Raw genomic sequence first — 22681 nt, 5'->3', positions numbered from 1 at the left:
AAATGTTTTAGAAGTTCTTCCCCAAAGACATGATAAACAAAAGATAACAGAGACTTTTTTTAATAAATTTAAATCTTAGTTTTGTAGATGACCAGTGTTTTGCCATTTTATAGATGGGGAAATTTTCTTTTTCCCAGATATTTTTGGATTTTACCAGTTAAAGAAAACTGGTTTATCCTTATTAGTTATTTTTCTTCTATATTAAAACAGTAATTACGTTATCCTTAACTTTCTTTTGTGGTAAAAGAACCCCGATTACTTTAACTTAACTTTAAAAAATATAAATTTTTATTATCTCTTAAGTTTTTCAAAATCTTGCTGAAACTATATGATAAATACTACACACAAACTCTTATAACAGTTGTCTAAAATAAAATATACTGGAATAATGACTCTTGAATCCTGTAGTGAATTGCCAACTTAATAACCAGGATTAACCTCCTGTTTCTCCCCCCTACCCTCACACAATACTTAAATATTTTACTATTAGGGTAATATGGTGATTATATATTTTGTCTCCTAGCTTGTTACTCGCTAATATTATTAACTAATCATATATGATGAATACAGTAAAGAATGAGATTAAATATGCTTGTATTATCTTTAGGGAGAGCTGAACTAAGCTTAACGAGAGAAATTTGTGTCACCGTTCTACTCTGAATTAGCAATAAACCTTTCCTGTCTGAATTCTTTTTTATTTATAACATATTAGCATCTAAATAAACCTATCCAAACTATCTAATCATCAAGAAAAGCAAAATAGTTGCATGTATTCTCCAATAGCTGCTTTGAAGAACGTGATGGTTGAAGCAACTGAGTGTTCTGTCAGGTCAATGCCACTTACACGTACAGTTTTTTTCATTTAGTAAGGTTAGATTTCAGCCCTGCTTTATGTGTAGATTACATGGGCTGAAACAACATTTTTAAAAAATTACACTCTGCTAAATTTAATTACATAACTTTTTTAAGAAAATAATTTTAAATAATATTTAAATGAAACAATTGTATTCTAAAGATAATTAAAATATACATGAGTCACAAGTTAAAACTAGTATTATTTTGAATTTATAATTTAAAGTAAATAATAATGATGATAAAAGGAATAGAGACTATTTTCAAAATTTTATTTGTATGCCAGAGGTTATACTGAGTCATTTATGGGGATTAATATATTTAAGTTTTGCAACAACCCTTTGAGATGAGGTACTGTTATTGTCTCCATTATACAGGTGAGGAAACTAAGGTACTAAAAAGTGAAAACAGAATTGCCAAATCACACTGGGACTGAACTGGAATTTAAATCCACGCTGTCTGTTTTCCACTACTATGCTCTTAATGTTTTTACTATACTGTATGTAATTTCATTAATAATTAGTTCTCTGACATCTCTTAAGTAAACACATGTATCTTCAATATTTCATTTATACCTTTAAAATTAATTTTAATTGGTATTGTAAAAAATTCATCTGTTTGAATAATACTTAACATTTTGAGAGAAATGATGGCTTACTTTTAAAGAAATGAATTAGAAATTAATATACCTTTATTCTAATCACAGATCTTACACTAATGTGACTTTTAGACTATCTGGGCTGAAGAATGTTTTCTTAAAAGTTTAGAGGGTAATATTAAAAGTTCTCTAAAAATCTTTTTAGTACCAGATGATAAAAGTATGGATTCTAATAGAGCACAGATTTCCTATAAAATAATTTTTTTTTTACTCCTCTTTTACCTAAATTTCTGAATCCTGTCAAAGACAGAACAGTATTATATTAAACTCAACTTTATAGTGATAGGTATTAAACAAGATTTTGTGCATGTATTCTTTTACACCCAGTGTGTATGTGTGTACATACACTTACACTAGACTTTGGATGATTAGAAGAAACATTTCATAGAATAATTTTTGCATAAAATGTATGTTATAAAATTTAGAACCAAAAATTCTATATTGAATTTCATATTACCATATTTGATACAATGAATAAACTAAGTAAACTTTTTGGTTTTAGAGTAGAAATGCCAACCTTGCATTACTTTTATTTATTTATTTTTTTGTGTGATAGTGTTTTATAAGGTTTTTGATGGGCAATCTAGAAAGAAGTGAAATCAATAAAAAAATTGGCTAGAGTGGTTAAACTATGGTATGTGTCCTACTTACGCATGCTACGTTTCCTTGGTCCAACCTTTACTTTGTCTAGTTGTTAAGCAAATATTAGTTGTAAAAGAGATCAGAGAAAATACAAATGGATAAATAACCAAAAACAGCGAAGAAAACTCAAAAGTTATAATAAGATATCATAGTCATTTTGCATATAAAGGAAATAATTATTTGTTATGAAAATAAAAAAATATATAGTACTTTCTAGGTAGAATTTGATTATTGCAAAAAGTTTAACATATCCTAATGTACATTTAAAATCTTCAGCTGAATTGCTTTTTAACCCTTCTTCTGATTGCCAAAATTTAGTTTTCTTCTTGTCTTTAAAGGATTGTTTAATGGTGGGTCTACATACTTGTGGTGATCTTGCTCCAAATACTCTGCGAATATTTACTTCCAAGTCTGAAATCAAGGGAGTTTGCAGTGTGGGTTGTTGCTACCACCTCTTATCTGAAGAGTTTGAAAACCAGCATAAAGGTACAAAGTTCTCAGTGTGTTCTTTTTATTTATTTGAACATAATAGCTGTTTTCTATTTTTCCCCCCTGCCCTTTTTTTTGGCCATTACTGTGACTTAAATTAACTTTTAAGATAACATATAATTTTCTTGAAATTTTAATGTTACAAGTATTATTGAAATCTGATGCATCATAACCTTAATGTATTTTATTATAGGTTCTTTGATCGTAAAAGTCTTACTGAGTGCTGAAAACTTTGAAAATATTTGAAAATTTTATGTTGTGTATATTTTAGAGAATTTCTGTATAAAAATACTTGTGAGGTGCACATTTATGAGATAGTAAAGCTAAGTTATTTTGTCATGAATAGAGTTTCAAGGTTTGCTTTTATTTCTAAAGCCTTCTCCATTTCTGAAAGAATATTGGTATTTCTAAAAATAATAATAATAATAAAAGTTTATTATTATATTTTAAAGAGTCAGCAAGTAGGATTAGAAAACTGAAAAACTTTGTGATTGTATTAAAGTAATAATATTTAAACTATGCTCCCTGGACTCAGAAAGTGCCTGAGGAGCAAAATACAGAGTAAGTTGGCAGCATTTGAAGCACCCCACAACCCTTCATCCAGAGTACCTCCTAAAATAACTCTGTTAAATCTCTCCATAAGGTATGATTTCAAAACCACTGGTTCAGAATAGATGGTCTTTTGGTCTATTAATATTAGCAGTTCTCTTTTATATTAGTTAAATGACATCTTTATCAGTGTCCTGCATCCCTTGCTAAGAATTTTTAGGTCAGGAAATTGTGTGCGTGAGGATGGTATTGCTTTCTTTTTTTCTCAGTTTTAAAACCTAGTTGAATATGAAATTTTGATTATTTTTCATTCAGTCATGTCTAAGAAAAAATTATAATTGTATAATTCTTTTGAAATGAAACTGGGTGAAACAGAAACTATTCTTAGAAAGCAAAGATGTTTGTGAAATAGATTTAATTGAATTAGGATTATTTTTTGTCAGGGTTTAGAAATCGGTCTTTTAGGAAAGGTGCATAAAAGTAAACTTTTGAATATATAAAATGAGATAAGGAAAGCAAGTTAGTAAAAAGTTAACAATAATTTAGATACAGAATTCGGTCTTTTAGGAAAGGTGCATAAAAGTAAAATTGTGAGTATATAAAATGAGATAAGGAAAGCAAGTTAGTAAAAAGTTAACAATAATTTAGATACAGAATGTGTGGTTGTCATGCTCTTATTACCAAACTTATTTTCTCTAAGTACAGAAATTTTCAAGATAAAAATTAGGGCAAAAATGTGAACCTGAAAAAAGAAGTAAAGTATTACTACTGAACTATATACCTAAATATTTACCTTATTTTACAGTATTTTTATGTATTTTCATAAAAGGAATGAAAAAAATTTAATGTGATCGCAGTTCTACAGCTTTTTAAATATTAAATGTATAATATTTTTCTATATCAGCAGTAGCATAAGATTTTATGTAGGGAAGCTTTGGCTCTGGGGGTGTATTATTTGATTCTCAGTTCAAGAGCTTCCTGTTCTTTTAGTGCAATGAAATGTGATTTAATAATTGGCTCAATTATTGAGGACACATGTTCACTCTTGATATGTCTTTGAATTCAGAGATACTGTCCTACATTTTAAGATCTTTAATGTCAGCTACCTGCTTCCTTCTTTCATTTCATCCTCATTGTCCTCAAGGATGCCTTTCCATTCCAAGGTGCCTCCCTCTCCTCTTCAGGCAGTGCCTTCTTAAGAATGCCATCTCTGGACCTGCCGGACCCGGGCAGCCATTGCTCAGACCTGTTCTCAGTGCTTCCCCACCAAGATGGAGTCCTCTCTTTTTGGAAGTGTACTCTATTCTCTCTCATATCCTTGTCTTCACAGTCCCCACTCTCCTTCTGTAGTGATCCCAGAGCTGGATTCTGCTGGCTTGAGATATTTATTCCCTAACTTATATTTAAGTCAAAGTTTGTTGAGTAGATATAGATTATGAGTAATTTTATTTCTTCTCTGGTTTTTGTCACATATGTCGAGATTCAGATTCAGGTGACCATTATTCTTTTATGGCAGCCAGGAAGTGTCATTGGTACATTTTTCATCTGATATCTGATTTCTTCAGTTATGTTCTTAAAGGGATTAGCAAAAGCTGCCTACCAAGGTTGAAAAAAATTAAGAGATTAACTAGTTATTCCTTTGCCAATTCATTTTATATCAGTCTTCAGGTACCTTTTCTAACCAACACTTGTATGAAACTACTAATAAGTATTTATTGACCACGTATTCTAACTGGAATGAATATGAATAGGGCATGTTAGATAGAGAAGTCTTTCAAGCTCCTGAAGGCAGAAGAAAGATTGGTGTATCCACATATTCCCATTTCTTTCCTGACAAGGAAAGATTTGATAGATTGATGAGGCTTTAGAGTATGGACACTGGGTTTCATTTATTTTTTTATCTTCAGACCTAAGCACATTGACTCAAACATGATTGATATAGGTGAATGTTCGCATTGTATGTGTTGAATAGATTATTGAAAACAAGTGACTAGGAATGGGAAAAAAAAATCACTTTCCCTGCCTTGGCTGCTGCATTTCATACAGGTGAGAGAGTATATGTGATTGAATTGAACAAACGTTTGTTGAGCAGCTACTATTTTCAAGGCAGTGTACTTGGTTAGCACTTTATTTATAATAAAGGGAAGTGGGGAAGAGATCCATAAAAAGTCAGTACTTTGGGAAAGAGATAAGAAACTCATAGAGGTGACAAGCAGAGTTCAGTTCAACATTCACCAAATGTTAACTGTGTTCCACTCTGTGCTAAGCGGTGGTGATACAAAAATGTGTGATATCATCTTTATCCTCAAAGAATTTTTTTTAAAAAGACCTTAATCCTAGGAACCCAATCCTTGTTAGTAACTTAATTTTTTTTGTAAAAATAATTTAGAATAGAAAATTAAAATAACATGGAAAAAAATAAAAATGCAAAGTAAATCCCCACACCCACATTATTTGTTTCTTGTGTATTTTTCCAGAAAAAAACATATATATTCTGTATTCTTGTATGTTTTAGAGAGACAAATATATAAACTGTTCATTACCTTACTTTTTTCACATAATATATTTTGATGATGTTTCCATATCAGCACAGAGAATGTTGCTTTAGTCTTTTAATGATTCCAATGTATTTCATATACTATATTTCATTTATAGTCCTAAATAGTTAATATTTGCTTAAAGCAGTGATACTCTTCTTATAACAAAACAAAATTTAGTAAACAGATGGTTAGTTCAATGTGAAGTTTGGAGAGTAACAAAATATAACACTAGTATTCATCTTTGTTTTCTTATCCTCAAAAATTAGTTTTAAAATAGTGTAGTAAGTGCTGTAAGACAGGATATTATATCTGTGTTGTCTTACAGCAGAGTAGCACGTAACTCAGCCTGTGAGGGGTTGAGGGTATGTTTTAGTGTGGCAATAACCACTATGTCTTGAAAGATCAGTAGAAATTAATCAGACAAGGAAGTAGGAAGGATATTGCAGACAGAATAAACAGTTATTGATTGGGTGATAAGTGTTTAAAGGCAAGTTTCCTTCTCTTTGACTTTCATAGTCACTATTTCTCTTTGTAATTATCTTTTCACCTGTCTTATTCTTCCTAATATCTTTCTCAGCAATGATGATAATAATAGTAAGGTTGTTCATTTCAGTGGGTAGAAGGGCACAATTTTTAGAGCATATGAGGTCTTTCTCATTTCGGTTTACTTCATAAACTATTTCCCTAGAATCTCTTCTTAATTCACTTAGTTTATTTATTCAGTACTTGGTCATTCATAAAATAACCTCTGAGTTTTCTAGAGAAATTAGTTGAACAAAGTAACTCCAAATTTTTGTACACTGGAAATGGAAGTCTCTCAGTTAACAGATTCTCAAGCATCAGTCTGAGTGATACGACGAGATGAGAAGGAATTTATGCAACATGATTACCCTCAAATACTTTGGAGGTCATTAAAATCGTTGGAAAGCTGAGAGATAAGGGAAAAATGTAGAAAAATAAGAAATAGGAATAATAAAAACAGACTTGGCTTATGTTGCAGTTGTGCCTATCCCTGGACTGCCACATTTTCTCATCTAAAAAAGGTAACTCCCTTCTCTCTTTCCCATACTCCATCTCCATTTTTCTCACCTTATCTTTGCTCTAATAAAAGAGGGAAGATATAAACCATCCCGTGCAACTTTTACTCAGTGTTTCTCAATTCAGGCTACCCAGGAGAATCAAATTTGACAATTTTAATATATACATGTCTGGGACCTGCCTCTGACCTTCAGAATTATAATCTCTACACATAGGCCTTGAAAGTGTTTTTAAGAAGCTCCATAGGTAATTCTGATGAACAGGTTCATTTAAAACAAGGTATTTATTGTAGTTATGTAAGAAGTCATACAGAATTCTAAAGGAAGATTTGTAGAAACATGTTCAAGATTATTTATAGTTTTTCCAACTGTCCCATGCAGAGACTTAGGTGGGCTCTACTCAGGTGCCAGTTTGCAGATCCAAACCAAAGTCTGAACTTAGAAGGACCCAGGAGGGTATATCAAAGTCCATAGTGCAAAGAGCAGGAGTAATTACCTCAAAATAAAATCCTTAAAGTCCAGAGCTCAGAATGAAAACCTGGGGAAACCAAATACAGATCCAAGAGGACATGAAACTGGGTCATAGGTATGGAATAAAATTAAGGGTTAGAAGCTAGACAAATTCAACGGAGAAAAATCAGTAATAAACAAAGGATGTCCAAGATAATTATTATGGGCACCACTAGAATCTCAATAGCTTACCTTTATTAATGAGCAGGTATGGGTGTTTGCGTGTTGGTGTGTGAAAGCACACAATGGCAAACAGGTTGGGCTATTTAGCAGCAACTATTTTGATAGATGGAATCTGGATATAGCCTTATTTTGTATACAGTGTGTGCTATATAGTCCTAGTATTTTTTAGTAAAAAAGAATCTAGCACTATATAGTTTGATTATTATATTAAAATAACTGATTTACAGGGCAAGGAGTTTACACACACCAGGTTAACATATTTCCTGTTATATGTCAAGCCCTAGATTCCATGGAGTTATATCTCTGAATGGTCAAATATATCATGTGTTCCTCCCTTAATATCCTAAGCACCTGTCCCTCACCCTCACTTTATTTGCACAGCTGTTTTTAAGTTTGACTTGGGCAGTATTGCCCTTCGGGATATAAATTTGAGTTATTAATAGTCCAACACAGTATAGTAGAAAATTCTGGTATGTACACTGCAACTTTTTATAATGATATGTGCTATGTAAACAATATGTGTTTTACATGAATATGTTTACCGAATACTCTGTGTGGTAGACCATAGAGGTGGTCTGTCATGAATGTCAGTTTTCAAAAAATACCTCAAAGCTCTATGAGCCATTATGAATATCGAATTTATACCATATGTTTTAAAAACTGCTTTTAAATATTTTTACATTATGAGCCAGTAGTCCCTAGGAGAGCAAGAAATACCCAAAACAGTTTTATTGCAGTTCTTTATAGAATATACATTTTTCCAAGCTTGACTAATGTTTCAATATTTTGTTTTAAATTGATTATTATTATTATCATAACTAAGTTGAAATATTTATATTATCACTTCTCCTAGAAGTTGTTGAGAGAATTTTTTTGGTATATCTCAGTATAAATTTTTTTTTTCTCTCATAAAGGTAGAAACAGGTTGTAGGAAGCACTACAGGTTACTGATCCAGATCCATATTTCTTCTTCCTTGCTAGCCAAACCATGATTTCGTTCTGGCATCAGTTATTGGGGAGGTTGAGCACTTCTATAGCCTCAAAAATAGGTGAATTTCAATTAACCTAAATTAATGATGGCAATTCCATTGATTTAGGAATGGCTATGAGACAGTTCTTACCAATGAGGCACGAGGGGCATGTCACCTAGGGGGTTTCTAGGAAAAAAAAAAATTTTTTTTTTTTCTTTAAACTAAACTCAAGACAGGAACACCACTTGGTTTTTCTGCCCCTGGACTTTGTCATCTGTATATGTTTGTTCAGCCTATCAAAATTCTCTATATCTGCCTGTTATTGGCTTAAAGTATATTTTGTCAAAAATTGGTGTTAGTTGCCTTTGAGCCCTTCAGGTCCAGTCTGAGAAATGAAAGGTAATTTTACTTTTACTGTAAGTTTTTATGATCATTTTACAGGGTTAGGAGTGCAGGAGGAGTAGAGAAAGAACTGGGATCCTAGAGAGTCACATCAGGTGGTTTCATAGAGCTTCTTTCTTGGCTTTAATGAGAGCCCTTACTAGGAGCAACCCTTGTCAGGGTACATATTTGTGCTTGGTCTGCTCCTCCCCCACCTCCTCCCAGCCTAGTACCAGGGAGTCTTCTAGCATTATTAGGGCATTTTAAGTTTGCTTATACTGCAAATCTGCCGAGTCAAATTTCCATGATGTAACACTTGAAAGCCAAAAGCCTAAGTTCATGTTTACCCCCAACCTTAATGTTCTGTGGGGTGATGAGGTGATTCTCCCATAGGGGTCCTCTGTTTACATTTTTGTTTGTTTTGTTTTGTTTAACAAGTAGAGGGTCCTAGATCATCTTTTGATGATATCTTTCAATCTGGTGCTGTCATTTCTGTATCAAACAAAAGATGTATGGTATCTATCCTAGTGTTGATCGTTTCTCAATTTATGTGACCCATAGGAATTTTAGGAGAGGAGGCTAGATAGTCAGTCATCTTCACTGTCTTTGAGATTTAAAAATTGGTTCTTTTGCTTTAAATTTAGAGGAACTTCATCTGAAAAGGTATCTGGAGGCTGAAGAAAAACATGTTAAGCCTGTTGTTTGAAAATGTAACATACTGTTTAAAAATAAGCTTGTCTTATATTTCTAGACCTTTTGTGTATCCAGAGTAAGGTATTAAAAACTGCTAAGACAGCATTAACTAGTTAAAATCAGATATTTTTCTGAGGAACCCTCCTGCTACAGCTCTGCTACATTGCTGAGTCCACAAAAAAATAAGGGAAAACTCCATGTATCAAGAAAAATCAAAACTAAAAGCATTATAAGGAGAAACGGAAAGAGGGAGGAAAAGGGGTTGAAACCAAAGCAGGGAACTGTGGGCCATAAAATTGTAGACATTGTTGGTCTGATACAAATGCTGGTTACATTTGGACCTAGAGACTAATATTGGGCCTCCTGAGTGGTGGGGGAGTTGAACCTATAAAGTCTGTACTAAGCCATGCCCTTGAATCAGACAAAGCAGTCTTCAGTCTGTTCCATGCATAAGCAAATTTAAATCCTCGTAGAGAAATACTTCCCAAATTCAGGACCCTTGGAATTTCTACAGATTAAAATCTACCAAATATACGCTCAAAACTTTAAAAAAAGAGGAATCACAAAATATATGACTAGGTATCCTCACTAACCCTCCTGTATTCAACTAAAAATACTATTAATTGCTTTTCTTAAAAGTATTGATATGCTGGAAAGATGCTTAGTATTTATCAGGTCAATATATAGGGGAATGTTGGAGTCCACAAAGATAATGGAAACACTGAAGCTATTGAGGGTGTTTGTGCACCATGGCAAACCTGAACTTTAGTTTCATAGCCCTAGACAGGNAGGAATTTATGCAACATGATTACCCTCAAATACTTTGGAGGTCATTAAAATCGTTGGAAAGCTGAGAGATAAGGGAAAAATGTAGAAAAATAAGAAATAGGAATAATAAAAACAGACTTGGCTTATGTTGCAGTTGTGCCTATCCCTGGACTGCCACATTTTCTCATCTAAAAAAGGTAACTCCCTTCTCTCTTTCCCATACTCCATCTCCATTTTTCTCACCTTATCTTTGCTCTAATAAAAGAGGGAAGATATAAACCATCCCGTGCAACTTTTACTCAGTGTTTCTCAATTCAGGCTACCCAGGAGAATCAAATTTGACAATTTTAATATATACATGTCTGGGACCTGCCTCTGACCTTCAGAATTATAATCTCTACACATAGGCCTTGAAAGTGTTTTTAAGAAGCTCCATAGGTAATTCTGATGAACAGGTTCATTTAAAACAAGGTATTTATTGTAGTTATGTAAGAAGTCATACAGAATTCTAAAGGAAGATTTGTAGAAACATGTTCAAGATTATTTATAGTTTTTCCAACTGTCCCATGCAGAGACTTAGGTGGGCTCTACTCAGGTGCCAGTTTGCAGATCCAAACCAAAGTCTGAACTTAGAAGGACCCAGGAGGGTATATCAAAGTCCATAGTGCAAAGAGCAGGAGTAATTACCTCAAAATAAAATCCTTAAAGTCCAGAGCTCAGAATGAAAACCTGGGGAAACCAAATACAGATCCAAGAGGACATGAAACTGGGTCATAGGTATGGAATAAAATTAAGGGTAAGAAGCTAGACAAATTCAACGGAGAAAAATCAGTAATAAACAAAGGATGTCCAAGATAATTATTATGGGCACCACTAGAATCTCAATAGCTTACCTTTATTAATGAGCAGGTATGGGTGTTTGCGTGTTGGTGTGTGAAAGCACACAATGGCAAACAGGTTGGGCTATTTAGCAGCAACTATTTTGAAGAAGCTAGACAAATTCAACGGAGAAAAATCAGTAATAAACAAAGGATGTCCAAGATAATTATTATGGGTACCACTAGAGTCTCAATAGCTTACCTTTATTAATGAGCAGGTATGGGTGTGTGTGTGTTGGTGTGTGAAAGCACACAATGGCAAACAGGTTGGGCTATTTAGCAGCAACTATTTTGATAGATGGAATCTGGATATAGCCTTATTTTGTATACAGTGTGTGCTATATAGTCCTAGTATTTTTTAGTAAAAAAGAATCTAGCACTATATAGTTTGATTATTATATTAAAATAACTGATTTACAGGGCAAGGAGTTTACACACACCAGGTTAACATATTTCCTGTTATATGTCAAGCCCTAGATTCCATGGAGTTATATCTCTGAATGGTCAAATATATCATGTGTTCCTCCCTTAATATCCTAAGCACCTGTCCCTCACCCTCACTTTATTTGCACAGCTGTTTTTAAGTTTGACTTGGGCAGTATTGCCCTTCGGGATATAAATTTGAGTTATTAGTAGTCCAACACAGTATAGTAGAAAATTCTGGTATGTACACTGCAACTTTTTATAATGATATGTGCTATGTAAACAATATGTGTTTTACATGAATATGTTTACCGAATACTCTGTGTGGTAGACCATAGAGGTGGTCTGTCATGAATGTCAGTTTTCAAAAAATACCTCAAAGCTCTATGAGCCATTATGAATATCGAATTTATACCATATGTTTTAAAAACTGCTTTTAAATATTTTTACATTATGAGCCAGTAGTCCCTAGGAGAGCAAGAAATACCCAAAACAGTTTTATTGCAGTTCTTTATAGAATATACATTTTTCCAAGCTTGACTAATGTTTCAATATTTTGTTTTAAATTGATTATTATTATTATCATAACTAAGTTGAAATATTTATATTATCACTTCTCCTAGAAGTTGTTGAGAGAATTTTTTTGGTATATCTCAGTATAAATTTTTTTTTTCTCTCATAAAGGTAGAAACAGGTTGTAGGAAGCACTACAGGTTACTGATCCAGATCCATATTTCTTCTTCCTTGCTAGCCAAACCATGATTTCGTTCTGGCATCAGTTATTGGGGAGGTTGAGCACTTCTATAGCCTCAAAAATAGGTGAATTTCAATTAACCTAAATTAATGATGGCAATTCCATTGATTTAGGAATGGCTATGAGACAGTTCTTACCAATGAGGCACGAGGGGCATGTCACCTAGGGGGTTTCTAGGAAAAAAAAAAATTTTTTTTTTTTCTTTAAACTAAACTCAAGACAGGAACACCACTTGGTTTTTCTGCCCCTGGACTTTGTCATCTGTATATGTTTGTTCAGCCTATCAAAATTCTCTATATCTGCCTGTTATTGGCTTAAAGTATATTTTGTCAAAAATTGGTGTTAGTTGCCTTTGAGCCCTTCAGGTCCAGTCTGAGAAATGAAAGGTAATTTTACTTTTACTGTAAGTTTTTATGATCATTTTACAGGGTTAGGAGTGCAGGAGGAGTAGAGAAAGAACTGGGATCCTAGAGAGTCACATCAGGTGGTTTCATAGAGCTTCTTTCTTGGCTTTAATGAGAGCCCTTACTAGGAGCAACCCTTGTCAGGGTACATATTTGTGCTTGGTCTGCTCCTCCCCCACCTCCTCCCAGCCTAGTACCAGGGAGTCTTCTAGCATTATTAGGGCATTTTAAGTTTGCTTATACTGCAAATCTGCCGAGTCAAATTTCCATGATGTAACACTTGAAAGCCAAAAGCCTAAGTTCATGTTTACCCCCAACCTTAATGTTCTGTGGGGTGATGAGGTGATTCTCCCATAGGGGTCCTCTGTTTACATTTTTGTTTGTTTTGTTTTGTTTAACAAGTAGAGGGTCCTAGATCATCTTTTGATGATATCTTTCAATCTGGTGCTGTCATTTCTGTATCAAACAAAAGATGTATGGTATCTATCCTAGTGTTGATCGTTTCTCAATTTATGTGACCCATAGGAATTTTAGGAGAGGAGGCTAGATAGTCAGTCATCTTCACTGTCTTTGAGATTTAAAAATTGGTTCTTTTGCTTTAAATTTAGAGGAACTTCATCTGAAAAGGTATCTGGAGGCTGAAGAAAAACATGTTAAGCCTGTTGTTTGAAAATGTAACATACTGTTTAAAAATAAGCTTGTCTTATATTTCTAGACCTTTTGTGTATCCAGAGTAAGGTATTAAAAACTGCTAAGACAGCATTAACTAGTTAAAATCAGATATTTTTCTGAGGAACCCTCCTGCTACAGCTCTGCTACATTGCTGAGTCCACAAAAAAATAAGGGAAAACTCCATGTATCAAGAAAAATCAAAACTAAAAGCATTATAAGGAGAAACGGAAAGAGGGAGGAAAAGGGGTTGAAACCAAAGCAGGGAACTGTGGGCCATAAAATTGTAGACATTGTTGGTCTGATACAAATGCTGGTTACATTTGGACCTAGAGACTAATATTGGGCCTCCTGAGTGGTGGGGGAGTTGAACCTATAAAGTCTGTACTAAGCCATGCCCTTGAATCAGACAAAGCAGTCTTCAGTCTGTTCCATGCATAAGCAAATTTAAATCCTCGTAGAGAAATACTTCCCAAATTCAGGACCCTTGGAATTTCTACAGATTAAAATCTACCAAATATACGCTCAAAACTTTAAAAAAAGAGGAATCACAAAATATATGACTAGGTATCCTCACTAACCCTCCTGTATTCAACTAAAAATACTATTAATTGCTTTTCTTAAAAGCATTGATATGCTGGAAAGATGCTTAGTATTTATCAGGTCAATATATAGGGGAATGTTGGAGTCCACAAAGATAATGGAAACACTGAAGCTATTGAGGGTGTTTGTGCACCATCATTGATATGCTGGAAAGATGCTTAGTATTTATCAGGTCAATATATAGGAGAATGTTGGAGTCCACAAAGATAATGGAAACACTGAAGCTATTGAGGGTGTTTGTGCACCATGGCAAACCTGAACTTTAGTTTCATAGCCCTAGACAGGGGGTGGGGTATAAATGATAAAATATCTACTTAGGCAAACACAGAGGGGAGTCTCAAAAGACACACTCTCATAATTTGAAACCATAAAGTTAGGACTAAAATTAGGGCAGCAGTAGAAGGAATTGAGTAAATTAGAAGAATTCAAGAAACATTTAAGATTGTTTAGAGGTATAGGAGATAAAGAAGAAGGAATTATCCGGGATTATTATCAGGTTTCTCTTTTGAGAAGTTGGGTAGATGATAGTGCAAGTTATGTGATAGGAAACAGTAAGGAAGGACGAAGTTTTGGGGCCAAGTTTTGAACATGTTTAGTTTGAGATTGCTTTATGTATGAGTGATCATATTTTGGAAGAGTTTTATAAATACATCTAAATACTGGAAATGGAAACATTGTGGCATAATCACATAGGATTTATTTTTCTCGTATTTTCCAGAAAATCTGTAAGGTAGTAGCTGACATTGGTTCAAGGATATGAGGGCCAAGGTCTCTGCAGTTTTATTGGCCTGTCAGTAATGGTTACACAATGGCTGCTACTGTTCTAGCCATCACAGTCCAGATGGAAAGAAATATGAAGAAGAGGGTTCCCTCAACTGAGACAGCCTCCTTTAAAGAATTTCCCTGGAAATTTTACCCAACAGCTTCCTCCTCTTACTTCTTATAGTCAACCTCTTGAAGTCTGGGAAATGTAACCTTCTAGATGGGCACATTACAGCTCAAGACTCTGTGAGTGACAGAGGGGAAACTGGATATTGGGTAGGCAACTAGCATTCTCTGCCACATAGTGTGTATGCATGTGTGTAAAATTAATGCATGGATGGGGCACTGGAAGGAGGGGAATGACAAATAGAGTAGAGAATGTAACAATATGTCTGAGTAACAGAATGTGATAGTATCCATTGTCCTCTTCTTTTTAATAACATAACCCCTCTTAGTTTAGCAGAGCAAACATCACCTAGTCACCCAGCTAGAGTACCTATTTCTCGTGTGACAAAGTTCAGGCCAGTAGAACGTGAGTAAAAATAATGTGTGTGACTTCTAGGTTTCTTCCTTTAAAAGAAAGTTGCTTGCCACTCATTTTTCCACCCCCCCTACTGGCTAAGGAATAGCAATAACCTTGATACCAAAGTTGATAGCCAGCTCTTGAAGATGGTAGAACTACCCCATTTACCTGGGTCTCTGAGTAACAAACCATATACCATCTGCCTTCCTCTGGACTATAACAAGAGAGAAATCGACTCTGTCTTATTTGAGAACCTATGTTCTGAGCCAGTGAGCGGCCAGTCTGTATGTGGGATCCGAACCCTCGGGGGGAGTGCCACCACGCTCCCAAGTGGCGCACTGTAGCAGTGCACCACCGGGCCGGCCCTATGTTCTGAGATCTTTGTGCTACCCTATCTAGTACGGTGAATCCAAGGTCTTGTTCTGAGGGTGTCTTCTTTGTGTGAAATTTTTACCTTGAGACCGTAACTGTATTTATGTACTATATACAAACCCATAATAATAGCAATAACAAACAGTAAGAAATTATATATGATTTATGCACTATATATAATATATATGATATATATGTGATTTCTAAGAATAAAAAGAATAAGGAAGGCAAATGTTAAAAGAGCCATTCCAGCTAGAGGAGAAAGATTATTTCCTATTAGGAGACCAGAAAGGCTTTACAAAGTTAATAGCATTTGAGTTTACTTTGTAGGGTAGGATGTAAATAGGCAAAAATGTAGAGAAGCACATTCCAAGTATAAGGAATGTCTTAGGCTGTTAGTTCTGTTATAATCAAATAGCACACAAACTGAGTAGTTTATAAATAGTAGAAATTTATTTTTCACAGTTCTGGAGAAGTCTAAGATCAAGGCACATGCAGGTTTGGTGTTGGTGGGGGCCTATCTCTCTTCTTTCAGGATAGCACCTTGTTGCTGCATCATCTAGACGATACAAACTCTGTGTCCTGATATGTGGGAAGGGACCAAAGGGCAAAGAGACCAGTGCTAGTTCCCTCCAGCCTTTTTATAAAATCCCTAATCCTGAGGGCTCCACCCTCATGACTTAATTACCTCCTAAAAGCTCCACTTCCTAATGCTATTACATTGGCGATAAAATTTCAACATATGAATTTCGTGCAAAGAACAAGGTGGTTTAAGTTAGGGAGTGGCAGGTCACTGATTAGAAATGGGTGAATCCTCTAGTTAGCTGCTGACCTAATTCATATGAGGTAGAGAAATATGCTCTAAGGTAGAGAAGAAAGGAAGGAGTCAATCCAAAAGGGCCGCATATGGAAAGTCCATTTTGGTAATGAGAACATTCAAGCAGAATAGTAACATGAGCAAAAGTAGGGTTTGTCAGGACCAATGATTCTCGACTGTGAGATTTGCTTTGACCTCAACAGTGGAACAGTGGGGAAAGGAAAATAAACCAGAAATCGTGGGAACTAACCTAACAGAAGTATTTAGCTCACAGAAGGTGGCCAACAGTATTAGTCATTTCTGTTACTTATAAATACCTGAAACTGGGTAATTTATAAAGAAGACAAAATTTATTGCTAACCATTTCAGAGGCTAGGAAATCCAAAGTCCAAGGAACACAGCTGGTGAAGGCCTTGGTGGTGGTGACAGTGACCCAGGGGTCTCACAAGGCAGAAAATGGCTCCGAGAGAGACTAATCTCTCATGTGCTCTTCTTCTAAAGCCCTCAGAACCACGCCCCTGACCACCGTTATTAATCCATTCACTAAGGTATGGTTCTACAATCTAATCAGCTCTTCAAGGCCACACCTTTCAATTACCATAAGAGGATTTCCCACCCTCTCAGTACCGTCATAGTGGGAGTCAAGTTTTGGGGGACACTTAAGCCAAGGCACTAGCTGCTTACATTGTTATTAAAAAGGCAAACACCTGTCATATGTGAGTTGGTGTCTATTATCAAAGAGACTTACTGAAAAATTGAAGACATCCAGCAGGAGTTTCTGACTAGGTATGAAACTACGTATGTTGGTTAATAAATGCTAATCTTTTAATGAGTGTTTACTATGTCTGAAGCAACATTCTAAGTACTTAATCTTTATAAACTCCTTTATTCCTCATAATACCCTTATGATGTAATAGTGTTGTTATTATTTCCATTTTCATTATATCTCATAACATCTCCATATGCTAATACTGTTATTATCATGTCCACTTTTGAGTGAGAAAACTGTATTGCAGAGAGGTTAAGTAACCTGACTAAAATCACACAGTTGTAAGTGGAATTAGTATTTTAGCCCAGTCATTCTGGCTTTATAGTCACACTCTTAAAACATGAGTCAGAAACTGGAACAGAAGGATAGGAATTGACCTCCTAGGAAAATTCTGTTAAATGTAAAAATATCAGGGCTAAAACCCAATGTGGTAGCATTCTGAAATGGTCTCCCAGTATTATGACAGGATTGGAATCTAAACCAGAACCTGAGACAAAAGCTTAGACAGACTCTTGGTGAATAAAATAGGGTGAGTAGGGGAAGCTTCCCTTCAGCGGATACACATGTGCTACTTCTGCCTGGACATAGAGTAAAGGCCGAGTGTGGAATCAAAGACTAATTCTAGCCCTTGCCTCTTAGTAAGAATAGGACTCCTGAGCATCCCAGTTTACATGGAAGTACCTACCCTTTGTCTTTGGAACAGCACTAGCCTATTTTGTGCTATGGTTCAATAAATATTGGTACTGATTATAAAATAAATGTGCTTTGTCCCACATTTTATAAACTATCTTTTTATAAAGATATCAGATGTTTTGTTTACTGGGATTAAAATTTTATTAAATTGGCTTGATTTTTTTTTTTTTTTTTTTTTTTAAAGATGACTGGTAATGGGATCTTAACCCTTGACTTGGTGTTGTCAGCACCATGCTCACCCAGTGAGCAACCGGCCATCCCTATGTGGGATCCGAACCCGTGGCCTTGGTATTATTAGCACCACACTCTCCCGAGTGAGCTACAGGCCAGCCCTAAATTGGCTTGATTTTAATAGATATCCTGTTTTAATATTTCTTTTCTTTTTTGCTTTATAGCCTGGTACCCCATAATTAGCCTCTTAGTTTTTTTCTATTCATTTTCTATTTGTGTGGACTACATGGGCTCTGGGGGAAAAAAGATTGAGAAGGTTGAGGATAAGCATTGTCTGTAAAGTAGTAGGCATATGACTCCTGAAGAGACACATCTTGGAAAGAAAGAAGATAGTGATTTTCCACATGTATCAGTTTTAGATACATTTGGGTACAGATAATAAAAAGTTCACCTAACAGGTCATAAGCAATAAAGTCATTTAATTACCTCACATAACCAAAAGTCAGGAGGTAGCAGTTCAAGGGTTGGTTCACTTGCTCGATTATATTGGGGCACTGGGTTCATGTTTAGGCTTTGCTCTCAGGGCTTCAAGGTAACTGCTGTAGTTGCAAGCATCATATCCTCATGCGGAGTAGGCATGGGGTAGAGATTTTTCTTCTGAAGCATTGTTCTCCTTTTGTCAAGAAGGAAAAATAAAAATCTGTCCAGAAATTTCTTAGAATTGCTGCATGTTTCATTGTCTAGACATGGTTTACAGATAACTGCTAGCTGCAAAGGAGTCTGAAAAGTGAATATTTGACTTTTTTATCTTTTGTTGTGAGGCAGGCAAAGTAAAAAGTAGTGAGAATGACTGTTGAATAGCCCAGTAACAACATCTATAAAACCATTTTTTTTTCTTCTTTTCCTATCCTCCTCCTCCTTTTTTTTCCCTTTACTTTCATGTCTTCTCTTTCTTTTGTGTCCTGCTTTTGGGGGTTGAGAGGAGTACCATGAGAGCGCTCACTCTTTAAAAGGCAAAAAGGGGTATGATCTCATTGTGCATTCTTGTGCTTTGACACCCAGCACCTTGTTTAGTTGTGGTTGGTTTAATATTTCTCTGTCACAACAGACTCTGAGCTTCTGTAAGGCAAAAAGCTTATCTTTAATATTTCTTTTAATACCTGACACTTATCATAATGTGTGGTGTATAACAAGCGCTCAATAAAGGAATAACATGAAATAAAATTAAAAGAAACTGGTTCAGTACTGGTTAAAACTAAAGCAGCAGCAAAGGTATTTAGTGAGACATCTTAAGAAGAAATAATTATGTTGACATAAGTAGTTTGAGAATTGAAGGTACTGGGCTGGTTTAGCCTTTCTTAGCAAAGATAAACAAGATCAGAGAAGGTTTATATTTCGGCAACTACTGGAGCAAAATGATAAAAGTACGCTATTCTGGTGACACAGAGGTCTTATTTAGCTTTACTGACTCGTTTGTGATCGTTAATTAAAATTCCTCTCTTTGGTATTCCTTGAGGAGGAACAAGAAGCTTCCAAATATTCACCTACTAACTAGGAAGGTTTTATTTCCTCTCTCAAGCATGTGATCTTTAACCATAAAGCACATGATGACCTCAAGTTTGTAAAACATGCTAATGGAAGAAAATTATATTTGTTCTCTTGATTATAGTAGTGACTTCTTATTTTTTGACTCAGACCCACATTAAGAAATACATTTTGCATCACTACCTGGTATGTAAAGATAGATAAATAAAACTCGTACTTAAATTTTACAAAAACATTGTTTTTTTTTTTTTGGTTAATATTTGTTCTTTAATAGGTAGTTAATCTTGCAACACACAATGCGTGTTGACATTTTTATTCTATTCCTTTCTCTTAAATTTTATAAAATTTTGATCACAGTTCGGTAAATTGATTTCATGATCTGGGTCGCAGCCATTGATATGATGGTTAATGTTTAATGGTTGGCTCTGCCTCTGAATGAAACCTCTAATGTATAGCATTTCCTGACTTTCATGGTGAAAGTTAATATACCCAGCTTGGCTGATTATAAGCTACCAACCTGATGCTAGTAAATGCTGAGTTGGGAAGAGATGCACATAGTCAGCTCTCTCTGAAGCCAACTCCACCACTCCATATGTGTTAACCTATAGTTTATAAAACATTGCTATATAAATTTATGTTTGTTTAAGTAACTGAATTTGCTCATTTAAACTGCAAATTGCCTTATTTGTGCTGTGTGTTAAGCATCCCAAACAGTATCTGGTATATAGCAGGTGATGAATATATATTTGTTAGAAGAATGACTTGCTTGATTTTGACAAATATAAAAGAATGTATCTTCCTAAATTAGTTTCTTTTTGTCATCAACTTTTCACCCTAAGGATTTCAGTGTCTCAACTGAATCTCAGAGGGATTTTCCAGATTTGTAAACTTCTTCTTCTTTACTTACCTATCATGGTTTTTTTCCCTAAGAATTTTAGCATAACATTTGAGAAAGTAAAGTTTTTAAACAAATTACGTGATTGATTATATAAGAAAAGAAAGCTTTAAAAGCAAATTGTAAGTGATTGATTACATTTCAAAGTAATTATTTTCAGTGAACTCACTATGAGCCTTTCTATGAAGCATTAATATTTAATCAATAATCTGGAGATTGGGACATGGAAATTTTTAGCAACTCCTAATTTAGAGTCAATCAGAAATTAAAATGAAGACTGAAATTATGAGAACATAAAACTAATTCAGTAACAACAGCATTAGCCATTTGAGAATATCATTGAACATTTATTCAACATAGAATGTGCTGAGATTTAAGAGACACTCACCAAACTGAGTACCCACCCACTCCCCACTTTGCTAGGTGCTAGGAATATCTAAATGAAATGATTTAAATAAATGCATAGTGTAATAGATTTTGTTACAGATAAGAAAAGGCAGTTGTAATACAGAGTGGTAGGTGCTATATTAGAGTTATGTATAAGTTACATTGGAAGCATAGAATAGTTATATCTAAATTTCAAAGGGAGTGCAAAAACACATAGAAAAAGAGAGATGCTTTGACTGACTAGAGTTCTCATTCTGTGTCTGCAGTGCTGTGGCCTCAGACAAATCAGTTATCCTTTGTGGATCATCTGTAAATTAGTGAAAGGAGAGAGGGGTTAAATTAGATGGTCTGTCTCTTATGGCTCTAATGATACCATTCTATGGCTTGAACGCAGCCTTCTGAATCATGCCTGTGATTTAAACTGAACCTCATATTTATCAAGACATTTAGATTCAGTTTTAGTATTTTTTTCCTAATTATATTGGATTTGCATTAAAAAATACTCTGCTTTCCTACTATGATTCTGCATTTGGATGATAATGTGAAGTTTTTGAAAATTATACTTTTAAATCCATACCATTATAATAATGGCCATAAATGTTGTTTTGCCCAAAGATTTTATGTTTGATTTTTCAGAAGTAAAACTAGCAATAGTTCGTTTTAAGTGCACATTTAAGTATTTATTTTCTTAACTATCAATGCTTAGAGTTTATTAGCTTGTTCAGTAATTCAGTTAGGAACTAATAGGACCTGTCTTGGCTTGAATAAAGTTTCTGTGGTGGCTACTCTAGGTATTGTTCTTTGTTCTTTGCAGTCTTATAGCAGGTAAGTACTCTACTACTGGTATTGTAGATTCTGCTGTTTACAGGCTTTAGTTGCAATATCACATTACTTTCACCGTTTAGCTGGACCTATGTCTCAGAAAAGTTCTTGCCAATTAATATGGGATGGATACAGAGATTTCTAGATGTACTTGGTGTTTTTTGCAAATTCCCTCACACTGATAGCTGTATCTGATATTCAGTTAGCTGTATGGTTTCTAAAAGGTTGGCACTGATTTTATTTTTGCCATGGGGCATCTTCTTGCTGCCTAGAAGTAGTTAGAAATGAATCTCTAATACATTTTGCCCTTTTCTTTCTTTAATTTGCACCTTATTATTTTTTGTGACTATTATAAAGTAGTTTTTGAAGCTCATGCATATTGGATTTATTCAGCATAAAAAAGTTCTCCCTGTGTTCATGGTAAATAAAATAAGCCAAGAATGTGATTAAATCTAAAATAGAAAATTAATACATTCACTTAAAAGAACTAGTAAAGAGGTATAGTTTATGCTTCAGATATAAAGTACTGTGAAAGCAAAGCTGACAGAAATTCTTGTCAGAGAGTTAACTATCAAACTAAGATAAAATAGGCTTTTAAAAAAACTAGTTTACAATATACTAGTTTTATATACAAATCTGAATTTGGACACTAGGACAAATGACCTTGAAAAAAATTTGCTATAAATATTGTGTTCTCACATTTCTTTATTTTTTTAAATATTTTAACATTTTCTTGTACTTATTTGTGGGGTGCAGTGTGTTGTTTCAATACATGTATATACTGCCCACCAATTCACTTATGGTAAATTGCATAGTTTTGGACCCATTCATCTACCTCTTCTCCTCTCCCTGCCCTCCCCCCCTTTCCTCTGGTAACCATTATTCTTCTCTCCATTTGTATGAGAAAAACTTTTTTTTTTT

The 22681-nt window shown here is 34.5% G+C and overlaps 1 protein-coding gene across 1 annotated transcript in view; it reads left to right on the top strand.

Annotated features, from left to right (window-relative positions):
• METTL25 (methyltransferase like 25) overlaps positions 1-22681 on the top strand; it is a 124989-nt gene that overhangs the window by 41107 nt on the left and 61201 nt on the right. Inside the window, exon 5 of the mRNA XM_008574411.1 lies at positions 2491-2638. Within this exon, the coding sequence (XP_008572633.1) occupies positions 2491-2638 (148 nt within the window). The remainder of the gene's footprint in view (positions 1-2490; positions 2639-22681) is intronic.

This window comes from Galeopterus variegatus, unplaced genomic scaffold, assembly GCF_000696425.1.
Source record: "Galeopterus variegatus unplaced genomic scaffold, G_variegatus-3.0.2 Scaffold1041, whole genome shotgun sequence".
In the NCBI taxonomy this organism is placed as follows: Eukaryota; Metazoa; Chordata; class Mammalia; order Dermoptera; family Cynocephalidae; genus Galeopterus; species Galeopterus variegatus.
This window is presented reverse-complemented; position numbering and strand designations above follow the sequence as displayed.